Source organism: Paramisgurnus dabryanus, chromosome 4 (assembly GCF_030506205.2).
Source record: "Paramisgurnus dabryanus chromosome 4, PD_genome_1.1, whole genome shotgun sequence".
Taxonomy (NCBI): domain Eukaryota; kingdom Metazoa; phylum Chordata; class Actinopteri; order Cypriniformes; family Cobitidae; genus Paramisgurnus; species Paramisgurnus dabryanus.
This window is the reverse complement of record NC_133340.1, coordinates 20891004-20913219: the sequence shown is the minus strand read 5'-3', so window position 1 is coordinate 20913219 and position 22216 is coordinate 20891004. Positions and strand designations below refer to the sequence as shown.

The window sequence follows — 22216 nt, the reverse complement described above, 5'->3', positions numbered from 1 at the left end:
TAATTTGAAGTTAATTGCACTTACTGTATAATAATCATGCTGTCAGCATCTTGATATGCCACACCTTTGAGGTGGATGGATTATCTCTGCAAGGAAGTGCTCACTAACACAGAATAAAACAGATTTGTGAACAATATTTGATTTTTTTATAATATCTGATATTTTGACTTTTGTATACATAGATAAAGTCTTAGATCTTTGACTTCAGCTCATGAAAAATTGGGGCAAAAACAAAAGTTTTGTGTTAATAATTTTATTCAGTCAAATCTTTTGACGATATTGCATGTAGCCCCATTCTGCTGGGGTGGTTCCGGACAGGGTTTATCCTACTCCCAGACTAAAATATAACTTGCATTGAGATTTCTTTACATATATCAGTGGCATTGTTTTGTCCCAAGCTATCCAAATGTCCTAATATAACTAAGGCCTGGATTAACCCTTTACAGGAAACTGCCCCTAAATGTCTACTTAAGGGCTCATTATAGTTGTGCATAGCTCCTACGGCGTAGATTATGCATACATTTTAATTTATATTTTTGCATCCACAAAATGAAAAGAACTGATAAAATAAGAATACAGATATAAAAGAGAATCCCTCTGCAAATGACACCATATTGTATAAGATTGCTGCAATACGTTAATATGGATTGAAGTGTCCCTAAAAGCTACAGAGAATGTTCTACAATTTTACAGAATTTTCAGTTTTTTTATTGTCGTGCCAGCATGACACGGCAGAATGCTACGAGACACACAGATCGCATCTGAACAGTTGTGATACACAATGTGGACAGTGAGACCAATATCAGATTTGGACTGACAGTGTGAACTTTGATGAGTTTTTAAACTCTTTACTTTAAGTCTCAGGTCACTATAAGTTTTCAAAGAATTACGCACATTTTGAAATGTTATAAAATTATGTAATGTGCTGAATACGATAGCTCTTGATGATTCAGTTGACAAATCACAGCACAATACTCCAGAGAGCTGTTTTAATTCTTACAGTACAAGAAACACAATGATTAACAGTTGTGATTACAGTTTGTCTTTTTTTTTCAAATATAAAGCAGACTTTCAGAGTATAATGAAAGTGTTATAAACTGACACAAAGCAGAAGAGTTGGAAAGAGTTACACTGTGCCACTAGGGGCAAGCTAAAACTCTCTGGTCTGAAAGATAGGGCTGCTCGACTCTGTGGTTGTTTTGTGTCTTTACTTAAAACTAGAACAGAGTATTCAATTTCAGTCTATTCTTCACGCACAGCTATCATACCCCTTCAGAAATGAAAATATCTCTACCTTTTCCTTTATACACATCTTGTCTTAACATGCATTTTTACTTCATTACATTATACAACATGAATAGCATTAAAACAGATTATATATAAACTATTTTAGCTGCCATCGTTTTAAAGGACAAAAGCATCTATCAGAAACTAGTGTAAATGCAATATATATGATCTTATGTATAATCATTTTTTTACTTCACAAATCCATTTTCTTGACTCCAAGCACTGAAGATTATTCCAGTTGTTTAGGATAGGTTTTAAAGGCCTCATTTCAACACAGGACTCATTCCTAAGGTTGTAATTCGGATAATCCTGGTCCCAAAACCTGAAGAGTGTGTAATCAGATTATTCAAATGCTAAACATTATATAGTGATGCACTATAAAACAGCAGATGTCCCAAAGCATTGAGAATGGCACGAATTGAGCATTGCCCTAGTAGTGACGTGATCACAGGAAGCATGACGCGAATTTCCTCCCGGTTGTCTTGATGACTAGAATTTCATGTGCGGCTTTTACGTGCGAATGAAGCGAGTAAACTCAAAATGTTCAAGCTGCAAACTAGACGCAATTGGTGCGAATTTGATGCCTCAAACGTGGCTGGTGTGAACCCACGGTTAGAAGGTTTCTGTTAAAAACATTTAATTCATCAATAATCTAGTATGTGTTCATTTTCTGTCATAGTCACTTCAAAATTAAGTTTTATTTGAGTGTTTTTAATTTTAAAAAATAATTTTTACCATGACGTATACGCCCGCCTCTTCGATTGCCCCGCCCCCAGTTAATCGAGTACTCGTTTTTCAGATCTATGGATTAATCAAAATGAAAAAGGGACATAAATGCACATCCCTACAGACATATCGTACTGACTCTGGCTTAACAGTTATCCACTTTTTTTGTTTATTGTTGGTTTACTAAGTTTTGTTTTTACGAACTTTGAAAAGATTTGTTTCATGTTTGGATGGAAACCCAGCTACTGTCTTGTATAATACATAGTGCAGATATGTCCGAACAAACCGTTTAAAGGTCCCATAGCATGAAAATCTGACTTTATCCATGTTTAAGTGCTATAATTGGGTCCCCAGTGCTTATATCAAACTAGTAACTTAGTTTTGGTAAACAATTCTCTGCAAGCATGTGAAAAAATAGGTCATTGAAATTTGGCTCCCTTTATGAGAAAGAGAGAGAGAAAATAATTGAAAGCAAAATTGAGTTTCAGTTTCAACAAACCACCATCATTGTGATCAGTGTTTGCATTTTAAAGGACACACCCAAAAACTGCACACTTTTGCTTGCATCTACAAAGTGGCAATTTTAACATGCTATAATAAATTATTTATATGGTATTTTGAGCTAAAATGTGACATACACATTCTGGGGACACCAAAGGTTTATTTTTCATCTTAAAAGTCTTATGACGTGGTACCTTTAAAAAGAGGAAGAGGCTTTATTAATCTGTTAGAATCTTGGGTTGCGTTCCACTCCGGTTTTAGACACGCACTCGGGAACTTCCCTAAACACTTCCCCTCGGGGGAAGCCCTGTCGCCATTTTGAAGTGCGTTACACTTCGTCAAGTGGACGAGGGAAGTTTGTATGGACAGACCCTCACTTCCTCGATTTTGATTGAGGGAGCGAGTCTACTTCATATGTACACTTCATGCAGCTCCATATCCCACAATGCAACACGATTGTGACGTCACTTCAGCAACTCGCGCTTTGCACAGTTCAAATGATGGAGGGGGCGGTCTCCACTTTTCCATGTGATCAAGGGCTTAGGGCGGGTGTAGGCAAGTTCGGTCCTACAGAGCCGCAGTCCTGCAGAGTTTAGTTCCAACCCTAATCAAACACACCTGAACAAGCTTATCAATGTCTTTAGGATTTAGACATCAGGTTAGATTATCAGTGCTTAGGCTAAAATATGCAGGACTGCGGCTCTCTAGGACCGAACTTGCCTACCCCTGGCTTAGGGCGATCCATTTGAACCCATTTCAAGTGTTCCAACAGTAGTGGGCACTCGTACAACGTAAGCAATGACGTACATCTGAGTGAACGAGACTGAGGGAAGTTAGTGAGGGAAGGTCATAAAAAAACGAACTGGAACGCAGGGTAAGACAGAGGTTCTCAACTCTGCCATTGAGATCCATTTCACTGCAGAGTTTAGCTCTAACCATGATCAAACTTGTGGTATTCCTGAAGATCTTGATTACCTTGCTCAGGTGAACTTGATCGGGGCTGGAACTAAACTCTGTAGGAAAGTGGATCGCGAGAGCCACAGTTGAGAACCCTTGATCTAAGGCAGGGGTACACAGCAAAATAACACCGGCTCGGTGTTTATATGGGTACCACCAGCAGGGTGTTAAAAGTAACACCGAAGCAGTGTTAGAGTTAATTAGATACTTAAGCAATCATTTGAGTGATTATTTGATTATTGAAGACACCTGGTGATAATGAGCAGAACTACAACTACAACTTCCAGCCGCTGCCTTAGATAAAATCAACTGAAAAGACATCTCTCTTATCACAAACCAGACTGACTTTTGTCTACTTTGAAATTGTTTGGTCACCATTATGGTGATCAGTGGTTCCTTTAGTTGGGTGGGTTGACTCTTGTTTCTGTTTTGAGGTTTATGCAACAGTGTTTATTGGACTCATTTTTGTTGCAAAGGTTGTTAAAGCATAGTTTATAAAGTTTTTATAATAGTGTTTGTAGATTTAAGTAAATTGATTACACAGTCAAAAATTAAGTATTCACAGAAAATAAATTGATCAAATATATATTCTCTATTGGTTTTAACTTACAGAGCAGAGCTTTCCTCAGATCAAACTTTTCAAATTTTATTGTTAAATACTTGCTGGAAAGTTTTTTTTTTTTTGCCTCACGTGCAGATATCATGAATCACCCCGTTAACTCTTTCCCCGCCATTGACGAGATATCTCGTCAATTAAGAGAAAACGCTTCCCCGCCAATGACGAGATTTTCCGTCTTTCCGCAATACCGCTATTATCCACCAGGTGGCGCCCTTCCGCGGAAGTATTGCCCTATGGCAAGCTGCTGCATATCCGTGTCTGTTTTAAAGATCGCTCTGAATGGGATCTCTATGAAAAATCCGTCATAAAAATGGAATTATCTCTGCTTTTTGCTCAAAATATGGTTTTTTTGCAAAAACCTACCCATATTTTCAAAAGCTGATTGCAAAAGAACCACTAAAGGTAGGATGAAACGGTTTTTTTGTTTGAAAGCAGATGGTCTGTTCTTTCATTTGGTATATTGTATGTTTATATATTTAAAGAAGAACATTTTCTGGAAGGCATTAAACTTTGGTGAAAATCATGAAAAACGCTGGCGCTGGCTGGCAACTTCTTTTAAAAATGCTGGCGGTGAAAGAGTTAATCACAACAATGGTGACATAATTTATGTTGCAATGCATGATGGGAGTTATGAGTTTTATACTATGGTGGATCCCAGCATGCTTTGCAACATTATGTTTGTCACCATGATTCCGATTAATGGGGTGATTTTTGATATCTGCACATGAGGCAAAAAAGTATTCCCAGCAAGTATTTAACAATAAAATTGAAAAGCTTGATCTGAGGAAAGCTATGTCACTGAATTACAAGGCAGAATAGTATGTATCTATCAACATCTAATTTTCTACTACTGAATTTTTTGACTGTGCAAACAATTTACTTAAATCCATAATCTCTGTTATAAATTTATATAAACTTTGCTTTAACAATGTTAGAAACAAATAATGTGTTTCATAAACATTGTTTCAAAGACCTCAAAGGCAGAAACAAGAGTCAACCCACCCAACTAAAGGAACCACTGATCACCATAATGGTGACCAAACAATTTCAAAGTAGACAAAAGTCTGTTTTGTAATAAGAGAGATGTCTTTTCAGTTGATTTTATCTAAGGCAGTGACTGGAAGTTGTAGTTGTAGTTCTGCTCATTATCACCAGGTGTCTTCAATAATCAAATAATCACTCAAATGATTGCTTAAGTCATTGGTTCCCAAATCCAGTCCTCGGGACCCCTCTCCCAGCATGTTTTAGATGTCTCCTTATATGAAACACCTGTTCCACTCATCAGGCTAGGCTGGAAGGCGTGATTTTTTCCCCCAAACCAGTTCAGATAGGAGTTTTACTTAAACATGAGCTCAGGGGCAGAAAGAAATTTGATTGGTTCACAAAAATGACCAATGAAAGTCCTCAACCGGAGCCTTCAAGGCAGCTTCTGCAGTGAAGCAGTTCGAGCTCACCGTTGGTCAGGTGAGTAGCGCAGATGGTTAGATAGGAATGTGACTGGTTTTGAATTCAGCTCGAAATGTTTCGAGCGTTTAAGTTACGTGTCCGTGGCACGACTTTCATTTTCGTGCCAGTTTCACCTATTGGTTACTCAATTGTTTTTCCTATTTTCTTACCATTGTCGATTTGGATTGAGGTTAGAACAACTCTCCGTTACATAAAATGACATCCTAATCCAAACCTAACTCTAACCCCAACATCAAGTGAAAACAGTTTAAATTGCTGACAAATAAACGTATAAACCACTGCCATTCTAACCCAGACCCAACTTCATCCTCACGCGAAAACAGTTTAAAAATAAAAAAACACAAATCTAACCCCAATCCCAATCAAGAATGGTTTGAAAAAAGGGAAAAAAATGAGTAACCAACACGTGAATCTGGCACGAAAATGAAAGTCATGCCACGAACACGTGAAAACGTGGAAACACGCAACTTAAATGCTCAAAACATTTCAAGCTGAATTCAAATCCAGTTACATTCCTATCTAACCATCTGCGCTACTCACCTGACCAACAGTGAGCTCGAACTGCTTCACTGCAGAAGCTGCCTTGAAGGCTCCGGTTGAGGACTTTCATTGGTCATTTTTGTGAACCAATCAAATTTCTTTCTGCCCCTGAGCTCATGTTTAAGTAAAACTCCTATCTGAACTGGTTTGGGAAAAAAATCAAGCGGCTGGCGAGAGCCTGATGAGTGGAATCAGGTGTTTCATATAAGGAGACATCTAAAACATGCTGGGAGGGGGGTCCCGAGGACTGGATTTGGGAACCACTGGCTTAAGTATCTTATTAACTCTAACACTGCTTCGGTGTTAGTTTTAACACCCTGCTGGTGGTACCCATGGTAACACCGAGCCGGTGTTAATTTAACACCGGGGATTTTGCTGTGTAGGCAAGTTCGGTCCTAGAGAGCCGCAGTCCTGCATATTTTAGCCCAGGGGTGGGGAACCCTGGTCCTGGAGGGCCACTGTCCTGCAGAGTTTTGTTACAACCCTAATTATACACAACTGAAAAAACTAATTAAAGTCTTCAGGGTTACTTGGAAATGAAATGCAGGTGTGTTTGATTAGGGTTGGAACTAAACTCTACAGGACAGTGGCCCTCCGGGACCCAGGGTTCCCCACTCCTGTTTTAGCCTAAGCACTGATAATCTAACCTGATGTCTAAATCCTAAAGACATTGATAAGCTTGTTCAGGTGTGTTTGATTAGGGTTGGAACTAAACTCTGCAGGACTGCGGCTCTGTAGGACCGAACTTGCCTACACCCGATCTAAGACCCTGTTTACACGTACATGGTTATTTTGAAAAACTGAGACTGATTCTGATTGTCTTACGTGGGCTTGAGCTTCTCGTTACACCATATATACACAGGTATGTGTCAATTAACACTTTTCTGAAGTGTGCATGAAGTTATTTTTTGAAACCGGAGAGATTGAAATGTCCGTTTATTAAAATAGCCGCCCACGTGTAAACATAGTCTAAGATGTCTACAGCTTGCACATGAAACGTGTTAAAGAATGTTCCCTGAAAGTTCCCAAGGTTCCCAAAAACGTTCTGCCGACGTAAAAAGTGTCCAGTTTTCTTTAAAGGGGACATATTATGAGATTTTTTTAAAGGTGTAAACTAAGTCTTAATCTAGGTCTGAGCAAAAGTGTGCCGTTTTGTGTGTGTCATTTAAAATGCAAATCAGCGGATGAAGTGCAAACACTGATCACAATGATGGTGGTTTGTTGTAATTGAAACTCAATTGTGCTGTGAATTATTTTCTCTCTTTCTCTTTCTCTCGGTACTAAATAGCTGTGCTGTGGTTGGATAGTGCAGATAAAGGGGGCGGTATTACCTTATTCTGACATCACAATAAGGGCCAAATTACAATGACCTATTTTTTCACATGCTTGCAAAGAATGGGTTACCAAAACTAAGTTACAGGGTTGATCTTTTTCACATTTTCTAGGTTGATAGAAGCACTGGGGACACAATTATAGCACTTAAACATGGAAAAAGTCAGATTTTCATAATATGTCCCCTTTAAGTTCTAGGAACGTTTCTGTGTTGTCTGAATGTTAGAGGAATGTTACATTGTACCATTTTTAAACGCTGTGACAATGTCACTGTTTATTATATTGACTTGTTTAATTGTTATGTAAATGATAGAGAAACATTGCATTTTATTATTTAATAAAACATTATTTCTGAATGTTCAGTAAATATATTGCTGTAGAAAACCCAATTCACTTATTAGGTTTAGATTTTGATGTTTTGTTTAATTTATAACCACCATTATTGTGATTAGTGTTTGTTGAATGTACTCTTGACCCTTGACTTTCTGCTTGCTATTTTTTTTTCTGGTTGTGTTTGTTCATACACCACATTTGTTATGAAAAGTTAATGGTGTAATTTTGTGGTGGTTGGTTTAATTGTAAAGATGCTCACCTAATTAATTTACTAATCAAAAGTTTATTTTCTGTCAAAAATGTAAATGAGATTCATCACTTTCACAGCAGTTTGACATTAAGGAGTTTAAGAAACTTTGGACAAAAAATTCTGCTGTATAATTGGGACGCACAAACATCAAGAATCAGAGTACGAATCTCAACCATGGTGACAATTAAATGAAAAACTTCATGCTGCAATGCATGCTGGTTATTAACAAATTACAAATCTCATTCAGGATTCTCAACATGCACTGCAGCATGGATAAATAAGGATTTTTTTTTTTTTATTATTTGTCACCATGATTGAGATTCATACTCTGAATCTTGATGTTTGTGCGTCCCAATTATACAGCAGATATTTTTTGTCCAAAGTTTCTAAAACTCCTTAATGACAAACTGCTGTGAAAGAGCTGGATGTAATATACATTATTGACAGAAAATAAACGTTTGATTAGTAAATTAATTAGGTGATGATCTTTACCATTATGTACCAACAACCACAGAATGACACTATTAACTTTACATGTTCATAATAAATGTGGCGCATTTACATGAAGTTAACACAACCAGGGATAAAATTACCAAGCAAAAAGTTAAGTGTCAAGAGTCCAACTAAAACAAACACTAATCACAATAATGGTGACTTAAAATGAAACAAAACATCAACATCTAAACCTAATAAGTGAATTGTGTTTTCTACAGCAATATATTTACTGAACATTCAGAAATAATGTTTTATAGAATAATACAATGCAATGTTTCTCTATCATTTACATAACAATTAAACAAGTCAATATAATAAACAGTTGTTGTTTTAAACATTGTGCGAACATTAACACATGACATTGTCATAACGTTTAAAAATGGTTAAATGTAACATCCCTCTAACGTTTAGACAACCCAGAAACGTTCTTAGAACTTAAAGAAAACTGGACACTTTAACGTTGGCAGAATGTTTTGAGGAACCTTTGGAACTAGCTGGGATGGCTCTTATTATACTTGCTCAAGTGTCCTGTTCACATTTCAACAGCTAAATGACATCTTGGTGCATGCCTATTTTGTAATTTGAAAACCATAAAAGAAAAGTCATATACACAGGGGTTGCTTGCTTACCTATTATTCAGTGTTGAATTATCCACCCATGTCATGATTCCTTTCCCTGCTATGTCAGACAAGCCAATCCACACTCTGTCCATGGCGATTGAAGATATGTATCTCTGTGTGTGTGTGTGTGTGTGTATAAAACAGATAATATGATTCTCATTGTTTACCACACTATTACTCATTTTTACAAACTCTACCTGTTCTTCTTCAGTGTTGATAATGACCAGATCTCCACAAATATCCCTACAAAACTGCCTGCTGTCAAACCAGCTTTTCTTCTCAGTGGATATGTAGTACCAGCATGACCCTTACCAAACACAGAAACACATGGATCTTAAATACACTTGCCTTTTAAAAAACAGAAATAGAAAAAACAAACCAACACACCAGTTTCTACAAAACCTGATGAAGAAATACTCTGCCTTAGTGCATCACTCAAAACTTCGACCTGGTTCTCTAAATCCTCTTCCTTCTGACTTATAAAGCTAATGTATTTCTGTTGCTCTTCTCTCTCTACAGTCACGTCTCTCTCTAATGTCAAATGGAAATACAGCACCAGTATGATGGTAGCCACCAGTAAAACACAGATGAGACCAATAAGCGCAGCAACCATCGCAAACCATCTGCTTCTTTCTGTTAAAAAATAACATGATAACATTTAAATCCACATAATACCATCATAAAAATGGACACAAACAAAATGAAGAGTGCAATACCTTTAAAAAAATATTTTAAGCAAAAACCATATGCATAAACACTGAACAGTCATAACATTATGACCACCCATTGTGTAGGTCCCTCTTTTGCCACAAAAACAGCGCTGACCTGTCAAGACATGGACTCCACTAGACCTCAGCAGGTGTGATGTGGTATCTGGCACCAAGACGTTAGCAGTAGAGGTCATATTACGCAAAAAAATGTAAGATGTAAAATAAATCTTTTGGTGTCCCTAGAATACTTATGTGAAGTTTTAGCTTAAAACACCCCACAGATAATTTATTATAGCGTTTTAAAATTCCCACTTTGTAAGTCCCAGCAAAATTGTGCCATTTTTGGGTGTGTCTTTAAAATGCAAATGAGCTGATGAAATGTAAACAATGATCACAATGATGGTGTTTTTTTGCAACTCAATTGTGCTGATAAATTATTTTTTCTCCATCTTTCTCTCTGCACTAAATGTCATATTTGATAGTCCAGATTAAGGGGCGGTATTATTGTAATTGGCTTTGCTACCTACCTCACAAAACAGGGAAAATCTGAACGACATGCTTGCAGAGAAAAACTAAACATTTTCTAGGTTGATAGAAGCACTGGGGACCCAATTATAGCACTTAAACATGAAAAAGTCTGATTTCCACACTATGACTCCTTTAAGATGGCAGGGAAAGAAGTCTTCACTGGAACAATCCTTCCTAAAATGCATTAAACTTTCGTTTACAAAGACGTGAAATTCACCGAGTGGTCAGGGGTGTTCACTGATATGCTCACACAAAAATCACCTGTCAGTGGTCATAATGTTATGGCTGATCGGTGTATTTCCTATAAATAAATCATTGCATGACACCAGATAAAACTGAAACAACAGATTCTTAAATATTACTCAAATTCTCATCTTACTGTAACGAACTGCTTCATTCTGGATGAAATTCATCCAGAGTTTCTGGGTGTCATCTGTGTTCGTATTGGTGGAAATATCTTCTTTGCTCAGATCTTTTAGGTCAATGGAGTTGATGTCATTCTCGCAGTCACTGTTGCAATAGATGTTCTCTGGCTCCATAATTTATGTGTGTCTTCACAGTTCAGCTTTGATCTTCGAGATCTTCGAGACTGAGAGAGACAACTTCTACAACAATTTATTTACAGTACCGCTGCCCTGCAAATTAAAAGATTAAATGTTTGATTAACCCTTATGTGTTTTTGGGGACATTTTTGTCAATTTTTTAAACCTAACCCATACTCCGATTATTAATGTTTGTGTGGTTAAATTAGACAATGGAAATTTTTTAGAATGACAACTAATATGAGAGAGCCAGATCTATGTGATAACATTATTGACAAAATAAAAATACTCTTAGTGAGTAGACAAACACTAAAATCATTTTTTTTTAGATGGTGTTGTTTGAAATTATATCCTAACCACCACCATACACTGAAAAAACTAACTTTTTGGTGTAGTAATATTTATTAGATTATCTCTCATAATTTCTACATAATAATATTAACATTTATTGAGAACTAGATTTTCCTAAGTAAAATGATGATAAACACACAATTAATTCATGTAAAAAATTAACTGTGTGGGAATGGTAATTTGTATTAAATATTTTCTTGTATTATTTAACTGTTTTATAGTCACTGCACATAGTCCTAAAACAATTAAGTAAATTTTAATCAAAAACTTTAGCAGATTCAAGTAATTTATTTGCACATGTTGTAAGGAATACCCACAATCCTTTGCGCCTGAATATTTTTTTATTTTTTTAGCTTTTTCACAGAATAAGAACTGATAAGAACTTTAACTACACAGGAAAATCCCCAGTGTTAAATTAACTCTACCAGTGTTAAATCAACACTATTTGGTGTTTATATAATCCACACCAAGATCGGTGTTAAAAAAGACTGGTGTTAAAAATATAACTCTGAATCAGTGTTAAAGTTAATGAGATAATGAAGTGATGATTAAGACTTAATGGTAAACACCTGCTGGTCATACCGTGTCAAATCAATTCCATTTTGGAAATGTTCCTGTCTCTACATTTTTATTTTGATGACTCGCCTCCAAAAGCTGCAATCTTTCACATTTGCCTCTCTATCAGCATCTCTGTTTGAAAAATAAAATAATAACTTGCAGAGTTATTTTCTAAATGGATAAGTTTAACTTCTAAACAGCTGTCAGAACAAAATACAAGTGCTCAACTATTCCAGCATCCACACACATGATTTAGTAGACAAATCTTCTTTCTGACGTGATGTAATCACAGAATGTATCACATTAAATCTTAAGTTTGTGTTTGTTTTGGGTTCATTTGAAGTCACCATTATTGTGATTAACGTTTCCTTTAGTTAGGCATTTGTCCATTGACCTTCACTGATCTAACTCTCCTCTTTTAGCAATAGCAACAATGTTTTAGTAAAACCACTTGTTCATTGCTTCATGTAGAGGTCAAAACTTCCAGAACTTCTCAGTTTATTTTCATTATTTTCTACTCTACTAATCATTGAACCATTTGATCACAAATTAATTATGAAGAAACAGGCATATAAAAAAGCTCTATGCAAATGACAGTGTATTGAATGAGACTGCCGTAATGCTTTAGTGTGTTTTTTGTTGTTTTTCGCTTAAGAGAGACTTCATGATTTCTGATACAAATCTCAACAATGGTGACAGTTAATGGCAAGAAAGTTGCTAATTTTTTGTCATGTTGCAATGCATGATGGGATTTATGAATGAGTTTTCTACAATCCTGGTACCCAGCATGCATTGCGGCATGAAGCTTTGTTGTTAATTGTCACCATGATTGTGTTTTATAGGCTGATTGTTGATGTCTCAGTGTGTCTGAGTTACACCACAGATTAGATTTGGGTAAACAATATTTAACTCTTAAGGGTATGTGGAGTTTTACAGCACTGTTGGATTTCATGGGAGCTTCACAGGGTTGGCAGAACATAAATTAGACACTTAGATTCAGTGATAACTTTTTTTACGTGTCATTGAATCCCAAGACTTATACTTTCATATTAATTAATATAGTGTTGGTTATAGACTTCATTTCTCTCATCTTCCTCTGCTTTAACATATGTGTCTTATAAACACACTGCCACAATAAGCAGAAGAAAACTGACACTAAATTACAAGACCCAAGTACCCAACTAAAGGAAACACTAATCGGAGCAATGGTGACTTGCTTCATTAACCAGATTTACAGCAGTTCTTTAGAAGTTAAACCTATCATCCATGTAACTCTGCAAGCAAGTTGTAATTTTAGTTTTCAAACAGAGATGATGTTAGTGTTCATTTAACTATGGTGATTTCATCTATTGCATTTAATAATTTGGCTTTCTTCCTCATTTTAGTATTACTTTCTCCAGAAAAAGAGTCAACAAAATAAAATATTTAAGACAGGAACAATTCCAAAAATGAGTTGATTTGACACGGAATGACCAGCAGGTGTTCACTATTAATGACTCAATCACTTCATTATCTTATTAACTTTAACACTGATTTAGTGTTTTTTTAACACCAATCTTGGTGTGGATTATATAAACACCGAGCAGTGTTAATTTAACACTGGGGATTTTGCTGTGTACTTAAATATTTGTTAGTAAAATGTCATAAAGGTTTAAGCTCTTATATTATTGATGTTGTTTTGTTGTAAATTATAATTTTGTGAAGTCACCATTCAGGTGATCAGTGTTTCTTTACATGAACCCTGTTCAGAACATTATGTTGTAATTCTCTCCACAATGCTGACAATGCATGTCAAGAACGCAGTTTGTGTGCGTTTCTGTTCTGAATTAAGGTTATTCAATGACTGACTTGTAGTCAGTCATGAATTTTGTGTTATAATGCCATTTATAACACTAAAAATAACTAGGTCCATAGAAATATGTTAAAGAAAATAACAAACAGTAAATACGATTTAGTTACTATTTTTAGGACAGCAATGCTTCAATTTTCAAAAAAACCTAACAGACTTTACCTAAACGATTAAAATAAATCTAACTTCAAAAAAATTAATAATGAAGTAACATTTACCTAATTATTTAACATATGTTTTATCATGCATTATTAAGTAAATTTTATTTTATTTGGTAAGTTTTACTTTAAAAAAACAAGTAAATTTTACAGTTTGTGCAAATTGTTACGAGGATTTTTTTAAGTAAATTTTACAAGTTTTTTTTTTTCAGTGTAGAATTGTATTACAGTCTCTTTTTTGACCACAACAAACATGTTTTAAAAAGGTATACAGTAGTTATGTTAGCCAGAAAAAAAAACGAAACCAATTAAAGTCAAAAACAACACTGATCGCCATAATGGTGACTTTAAATTAAATAAAGCCAATAACTAAACCTATGTTAATAAATAACTCTACAAGTAACACTGCTTTTGTATGTAGAGTAGACCTATACTGAGAAGTGTTAATTTTATTCTGGGAATTTTGCTGTGTACATGTTGCAGTTTAGTTAATTTTTAAGGTTGACATAACTTGTAAAACATTTATAAAATATTTGTTGAGTCAATTTAATAAGAATTTTATATTTTATCGATGTAAGACCTCAGTTAATGGTTAAATAGTTAAGGGTTATGAAATTTATACACATTTAATTACTGAGTTTGTTTTTAAGTTAACATTTTATCTTGAGACAACTCATTTTATCTTATATCTTATTACAAATAACAACATGTCACAAATTTAACATTAGATGTACACATGTTTTTAACTTATAATCATTAGATTTATTATCAGGAGAAATATAATCTTACCTTTAAGACCTTTGGTCTTTACGCAACATCAACTAGACAATAACTGAGTAAACATGTGTGTGTAGTGTTTATAGTACAGTTATCTGTTCATCAGCCTAATGAGGAAATTTACATACACATTCTGTCTCAAATTCAAATGCACACACATTGGCATATGTTGTGTAAGAGGACTTTCCATATGCATGATGGTTTCTATTAATACTTATGTATGGATTAACCAGTTCTTACCATGGAAAGATCCATAGATATAGAAGAATAAAAAAGAAAGCAGACATTAAAAATATTATTTAGACGAGAAAATTAAGAGAGACAGACAGCTCAAGCTCTGTAATATTCCCTCATTAAGATCCGTTGTTAATAGACAGCATTTGTTATTTTTTTCTTAGTAAAAGACCTCAAAATCAAAAGACAGCAACACCTCAACTTTGTGGTACAGTATCTTGCATAGATATTGTGCATTAGACTGTGTTAGAAAATGTGCAAATGATGAAGAAATAAATACATGTGCTAAGATAGTGTTAATATTAGGTGGAATTTAATTATATAAATTCAGAATTTTTAAGGAAACATTTACATGTATTGGATAAAATCTAAATCTAAATTTTCCAACTCAAATTCTGTAACATTTCTCAAGATGAAATAAAATATTTTTGCAATTTGTTTTGGAGTTTAACTCTAAATCAAAACAAATTTGCCTCTTAGTATTAAATACAAAAACACTTTCTTTAGAAAATTGTATAAAATAATTTGTAAAAGTGGTTTGACTATTGTAGTTCAGACTTTGAATGCCGGAATTTATTTAGCATCTTTAATAAATTTATTTAGCAAAATTTTGCAATAACTGTGTGTAGTGCGTGTTTTAGAGCACCATACGTTTTCCATATTCAAATCAAGTAAAATAATACACCTTTAATTTTCTGCATAATGGTTTCCAGCTAACCCAACAAGGAACAATGTTTGATAAAGATCCGTGTTATGAAACAACTCACTGTTGTTACATGGTTTACCACGTTGAGGTAACTATGAATGTACTGTAATATTCAAAGTTAGACAATTCCAGAGAGAAATGTTTCAGGAAATTTGCATAATATACAGTGGGAATAAAATACAAGGACTGAATACATTACTCAGAAACATTGTGCAAATGCACAATTTGACTAAACTACTGTTATAAAATGAGTTCCTTAATATGAGCTCTTGATGATTACCATGTCTAATGTTATTGCCTCTTTAGGATTAATCGCTGTGTTGTTTTCTTTCAAATCAATTAACATTTTGTCTCTGTGCATTACCCTGTATACAAAAAATACACATTGTAACTTACTGAGCTTTAACATACACAATTCACCAAACCAATTTGTATTCAAACTCACCATGTAGCGCCTCCAGTTATATAACACTGATCCGTCAGTGAATAACACACCACAGACCATAGAGCATACAAATAATATAAATATATTTGTGATGCATTATTATCAGTGAATCACTGAAATTGCACTTCAGTCATCTGTAGTGTCTCTACATTGCTCATAACTAAGAAGTACAGTATTACTTAACTGTACTTAAGTATTAGATATAGTGTTGTTTTATTGTTTAAAGATGATCAACTTGAGATTCATCTTGTTCTGCACTGAAAAAAATATATTTGATCAATTTGTTACAGCTAATTTTTTTAGTTTTTCCAAACTATATTTATTTTTGATTTGGTTGAAACGTAATTTTTTTTTATTTAATATCAATCAAAATAGTTCTTCAGCCGAATATAAAAAAATTACATTGAAACAAAGTTAAAATATTGTTTTTTATGGAGACCAAAATCATTATTTTTACTTTTTTACTAAAATTACAACTTGCATGCAGAGTTATTTTCTAAACATGGATGATGTTTAACTTCTAAACAACTGCTGTCCAAACAATATACAAGTGTTCAACTATTCCAGGATCCACACACGTGATTTAGTAAACAAATCTTATTTCTGACGTGATGTAATCACAAGACAAATGGATATTTACAACAAAATTATTACAATAAATCTCCAGTTTGCATTTGTTTTAGATTAATTTGAAGTCACCATTATTGTGATTAGTGTTTCCTTTAGTTAGGCATTTGTCCTTTGACTTTCAGTAAACTAAATCTCTTCTTTTAGCAATTTTAACAGTGTTTTATTAACCCTACTTGTTCATTTATTGATATAAAGGGAAAATGTATCATGACATTTAAGGCTGCCTAAAGTTAAAACGTGAAATGGTTAATGAACATTAAAGAGATAAAGTAAAAAAATCATGCTCCTAGCAATGACACAGTTTTGAAAAAGACTGTTGCAATGCTTTAGGTTTATTTTTTGCATCAGAAAGAGATCAACACTTCTGATACAAATCTCAACAACGGTGACAGTAAATGGTAAGATAGTTGCACAATTTTATCATGGCACAAATCATTATGGGAGTTATAAATGAGTTTTCTACAATCCTGGTACCCAGCATGCATTGCGGGATGATGCTTTGTTGTTGATTGTCACCATTGTTGGGTTGATGTCTCAGTGTGTCAGATGAACACCACAGATTAGATTTATGTGAAAAAACAACTCTTCAGGCTTTATGGGTTTTTACAGCATGGTTACAGTACAGAAGCATAACGGGACTGACAGAACATAAAATAACTTAAAGGGGACATCTTATGAGAATTTTTTTTAAATGTAAACTAAATCTTAATCTAGGTCTAAGCAAAAGTGTGTCGTTTTGGGTATGTCATTTAAAATGCAAATGAGTGGTTGAAACTGCAAACACTGATCACAATGATGGTGGTTTGTTGCAATTAAAACTCGATTGTGCTGTGAATTATTTTCTTTCTCTTTCTCTCTGTACTAAATGACTATGCTGTGGTTGGATAGTGCAGATAAAGGGGACGGTAGTATCCTATTCTGACATCACAATAGGAGCCAAATTACAATGACCTATTTTTCACATGCTTGCAGAGAATGGTTTACCAAAACTAAGTTACTGGGTTGATTTATTTCACATTTTTTTTTTGATAGAAGCACTGGGGACACAATTATAGCACTTAAACACGGAAAAAGTCAGATCTTCATAATATGTCCCCTTTAAATTTAGAGACTAACTTTTTGTAACTTTGTTTTAACAACCTTTGCAACAATTAATATGTTTAATAAACACTGTTGCAAAAAGATGTCTTTTCAGTTGATTTTGCTCAACTCAACTATGATTGCTCAACTATTCCAGCATCCACACGCGTGATTTAGTAGACAAATCTTCTTTCTGATGTGATGTCTCACCAGTCAAATAGACATTTATCACAGAATGTATCACATTAAATCTTAAGTTTGTGTTTGTTATTAGTTCATTTGAAGTCACCATTACTGTGATTAGTGTTTCATTTAGTTAGGCATTTGTCCCTTGACTTTACTGATCTAACTCTCTTCTTTAAGCAATAGCAACAATGTCTTAGTAAAACCACTTGTTCATTGCTTCATGTAGAAGTAAAACCTTTCAGACCTTCTCCGTTTATTTTTATTATATTCTACTCTACAAATCATTGAACCATTTGATCACAAATTAATTATGAAGAAACAGGCTTATAAAAAGCTCTAAGCAAATGACATTGTGTTGAATAAGACTGCCGTAATGCTTTAGTGTGTTGTTGTTGCTGTTTTTTGCTTAAGAGAGACTTCATGATTTCTGGTACAAATCTCAACAATGGTGACAGTTAATGGTAAGGAAGTTGCTAAATTTTTGTCATGTTGCAATGCATGATGGGATTTATGATTGAGTTTTCTACAATCCTGGTACCCCGGTATAATCCTGGTATTATGACATTTTTTTAAGATGTAAGTTAAATCTTTGGTGTCCCAAGAGTGTGAAGGTGAGGATTTAACTCAAAATACCCCACAGATAATTAATTACAGCATGTTAAAATTGCAAATTTGTAGGTCTGAGCAAAAGTGAGCCGTTTTTGGGTGTGACATTTAAAATGCAAATGAGCGGATGAAGTGCAAACACTGATCACAATGATGGTGATTTGTTGTAATTGAAACTCAATTGTGCTGTCAAGTCCTTCTTTTCTCCCTCTTACTCTCTGAACTAAATGGCAGTGCTGTGGTTGGATAGTGCAGATAAAGGGGGCGGTATTATTATAATTCGCCTTGCTACCTACCTCACAAAACAGGCGAAATCTGAACGACCTAATTTTTCACATGCTTGCAGTAAATGGCTTACCCAAACAAAGTTACTGGGTTGATCTTTATCACATTTTCTAGGTTGATAGAAGCACTGGGGACCCAATTATAGCACTTAAATATGAAAAAAGTCTGATTTTCATCCTATGACCCCTTTAAATTGCGCATTCTCGCTTAGTCTACGAGTCCGTAGGGTGTCCCATCTGTCATTTTTACACTTTGAAGTGTGCTCATCAGCGCCTCCTTTGCCCCCTTGACTGCAGTAGGCTTTGTGCACTTTGCCAACCCAGAAGTCCTTGCGAAAGGGCAATCAGACCAATCAGACGACGGAAGGGAGGAGTTCACACTGACGGGCAACTTCTCTACATATTTCCGGTGTGATGCTCGAGTCTGTCCCAAAATACGACTCCGGTGCACCCACGTGGACTCGCATCAAGGGTCCCTAAAGTCTGGACTACGTGATGTCATCAAAGTGTGGACTCTGAGGAGGACCACAAGTCCAGAGTGTACCATTTGGGACAGGGCGTCAGTGGCGTCTCATCCACACATTTCAGTACTCCCTCATGCTGAGCTTAAGACAATCCAATCCATACACTGTTTTTGATGATTGAAGAAATTAACCTCTGTGCATATAAACAACAAAACTGTTCTGTCATTCTTTAAAGCAGTGGTTCCCAAATCCAGTCCTCAGGACCCCCCCCAGCATGTTTTATATGTCTCCTTATATGAAACACTGGAAGGAGCTTGATGAGTGGAATCAGGTGTTTCATAAGGAGACATGTAAAACATGCTGGGAGGGGGGTCCTGAGGACTGGATTTGGGAACCACTGCTTTAAAGAGATGGTCCTCACTGCGGAACACAACATCCAGGGGGCGGGGTTGGATCTAGATCCAACTCCTCCCACTTTATATACTTTGTTCCGCCAAATGAACCAGTATGTTTGCGTTGTTGCAGCCCGCAATTAGTTGCAACCTGTGGTCGCCAAAGTTTGCTCTTATCAATTAAAGTGTACGTTTGATTAATAATATAGTTGAGAAAGATGCATAATTTAGAAAGTATCACAGTTAGGTGTAAGGGGAGGTAAGGACACGTTCCCGACAGTTTGATATCACTGAAGGGATTTATTTGTACATTATCCCACTTATTACACAGCTATTCCTATACGAGTAAATATATAAACTTATTTATTTGATATCTTTTATTAGCAAATTTAAAAAAAAAGTAAACCTGTTTCCTAATGGCTGTAAGCAAAGACGTTAAAACAAGTTCAAAGTCCATACAAGATAAACATTCAATTTATTAATTTCTAAATAACATGCCATAGCCTATATATCTTAATAATTATGCATATTAATACTGTATCCATTAATAGGTCTTAAACTGCATGTGGTAAGATTACTCGTAGTAGGCTTACCCGAAATGTTTTACTCCAAAACATTATAGCAAAAAACTTACATTTCACCCTAAAGGCACTACTTTTATTGTAGTCATAAGTGAAGTTAGTTATTATGTCAAAATAATAACTTAATTTAGTTACGACTAAATGCGGAAATGTTAACGCAGCAACACGTGTATGACGTGTCTTGTGGTAAAACTGCCGACCAATGGGATCTCTGGATCGGGATCCAGCTCCGCCCCTGGATCTAAATCCAACCCCGCCCCCTGGATGTCGTGTTCTGCAGTGAGGCGCTACTGGGCTTTAAAGGACATGGTTGTTTATTTTAACCCTCCCCCCATATGGCGGTGGTTCTTAACATTTTTGACTAACACGGTTTAAAGTAAAAGGGTAAAATGATCTGACTGGTAGTGCATGCACACTTATTTAGAGTTCAAAACCATTTCAGCTGAAGTGAAACGGTGTAAACAGAGGAAACTATTTGCTGTGAAATTACTAAGTACTAAGGATTTCATGATACTGTGTTTCTTGAGCTTCTGTTATGGTGTGCTGCAGTCCACACTGATGATTTCACAATTAATGATAAGCCTTGTTATCGGACTAAAATTGCAAATATACAAACACAAGCTCACTGGAGCTAAAATGTGTTTTTGTGTTTTCTAGGCACTGATCCAGCTGTTGAAGGCACCATGAAATCTTTTCCTGGCTCACCCTCACTGTAGAGAGTTTTTAAAGCTTGAAGAAGGCAAGACCTACCTAATCATGGGCCAAACCAAAAGGTTCCCCAGGATTGGTGCAATTAAGATCTCTATACTTAGGTCCATTGGGGCGTTGATGTCTGGCATGTGTCGTCAACCATGTCTATGTTGGTTTTTCAGCCTGAGGTACAGCTTGGGTGAGCGGACTTGCATTGAATACTGGCCAACACTACAAGAGTCCCAGACTGCAGAACACAGGGATCGGTACAATAGCATCACTGCGTTAGCTGACCAGCTCTTCAACTTTGGATGCACAACATGAAGATTCTCATGAGCTGTGTACATGATTCTGTAATTTTTCTTTTTTTCATCTTACACATTTATTATATGATATTATCCATAATATTATCCATATTTTATCTGATGGGACTGGCTGGCAAACTGGGGTTAACTACCTCACAATTTTTTAGATCAGTTAATTTTATATAGCATACTATAGTGACTACAAAAAACCTGGTGGACATTTCCATTGCCTTTAAAAGTGCAATTTGTAACTTTGTATAAAGACCTAACATAATGAATTCTATTGTTTTTATGACCTTAGAATGAGGAATTTAGAATTTATCTACATACAACGCACGTCTCTGTCAGGTTTCTACAGTAGCCCTAAACTGTCCTACAGAGCATGCTTCGTCAGTACGTTGTCTCAGATGTGGTTGACATGTTTGTCCTGCAAAAATTCACATTACACCTTTAAAAACCAAAACAAAAATAAAAAATTGAGAATGTTGTAGCTTTATATTGGTTAAGTTGTAAAAATAGCGATTTTGTTTAAATGTAAATTTATCCATTTGTCAGGCGCTTCAATGCAAAGCGACTAAAAGTGGCATTAAATTAGTATTTTTTCTGTATGTGTATTCTATGGAAATCCAATCAATGACCTTTGTACTGCTAACAAAATGCTCTCATAAACTGCGCTACAGAAAAATTATTCAGAAAATTAAATGGTTAAACAATTACAAAGCACGAAACAAGCATTAAAATGACAAAAATGTAAAATGTAATGGAAATAGTAAAAGTATTTCATTGTTTACACAGGTCAACACATGTTATAGTATTGCATGAGAAAATTTACAAAATTAGAAATGACCTTAATATATTACTTTGTAACATCACACTTCTGCATTTGTATGAAACGACAGACAGATTTTTATTTTTATGAAAGATATTACTAGATGAGATCAAATGATGTAGAGCTCTCTGTTGGTCAATGTAAATTATTATAAATGAATTATTAAATTAAATAGATAAGCACA

General features: G+C 35.1%; 1 protein-coding gene across 2 annotated transcripts; it reads right to left on the bottom strand.

The window, feature by feature from the left end:
• Positions 1-887: 887 nt before the first annotated feature.
• LOC135752479 (uncharacterized) lies at positions 888-14677 on the bottom strand. 2 transcript variants are annotated; one of them, XM_065270954.2, is made up of 6 exons: positions 14613-14677; positions 10745-11000; positions 9515-9760; positions 9325-9434; positions 9137-9240; positions 888-1609 (listed from the first exon to the last, which is right to left on the bottom strand). In XM_065270954.2, exons 2-6 carry the CDS (start codon positions 10902-10904, stop codon positions 1468-1470), a joined length of 762 nt encoding a protein of 253 aa, XP_065127026.2. In that variant the 5' UTR covers positions 10905-11000; positions 14613-14677; the 3' UTR covers positions 888-1467. The 2 variants fall into 2 exon arrangements, with proteins under 2 accessions (XP_065127026.2, XP_065127027.2); XM_065270955.2 differs by having other exon boundaries at positions 9530-9760.
• Positions 14678-22216: the final 7539 nt, after the last annotated feature.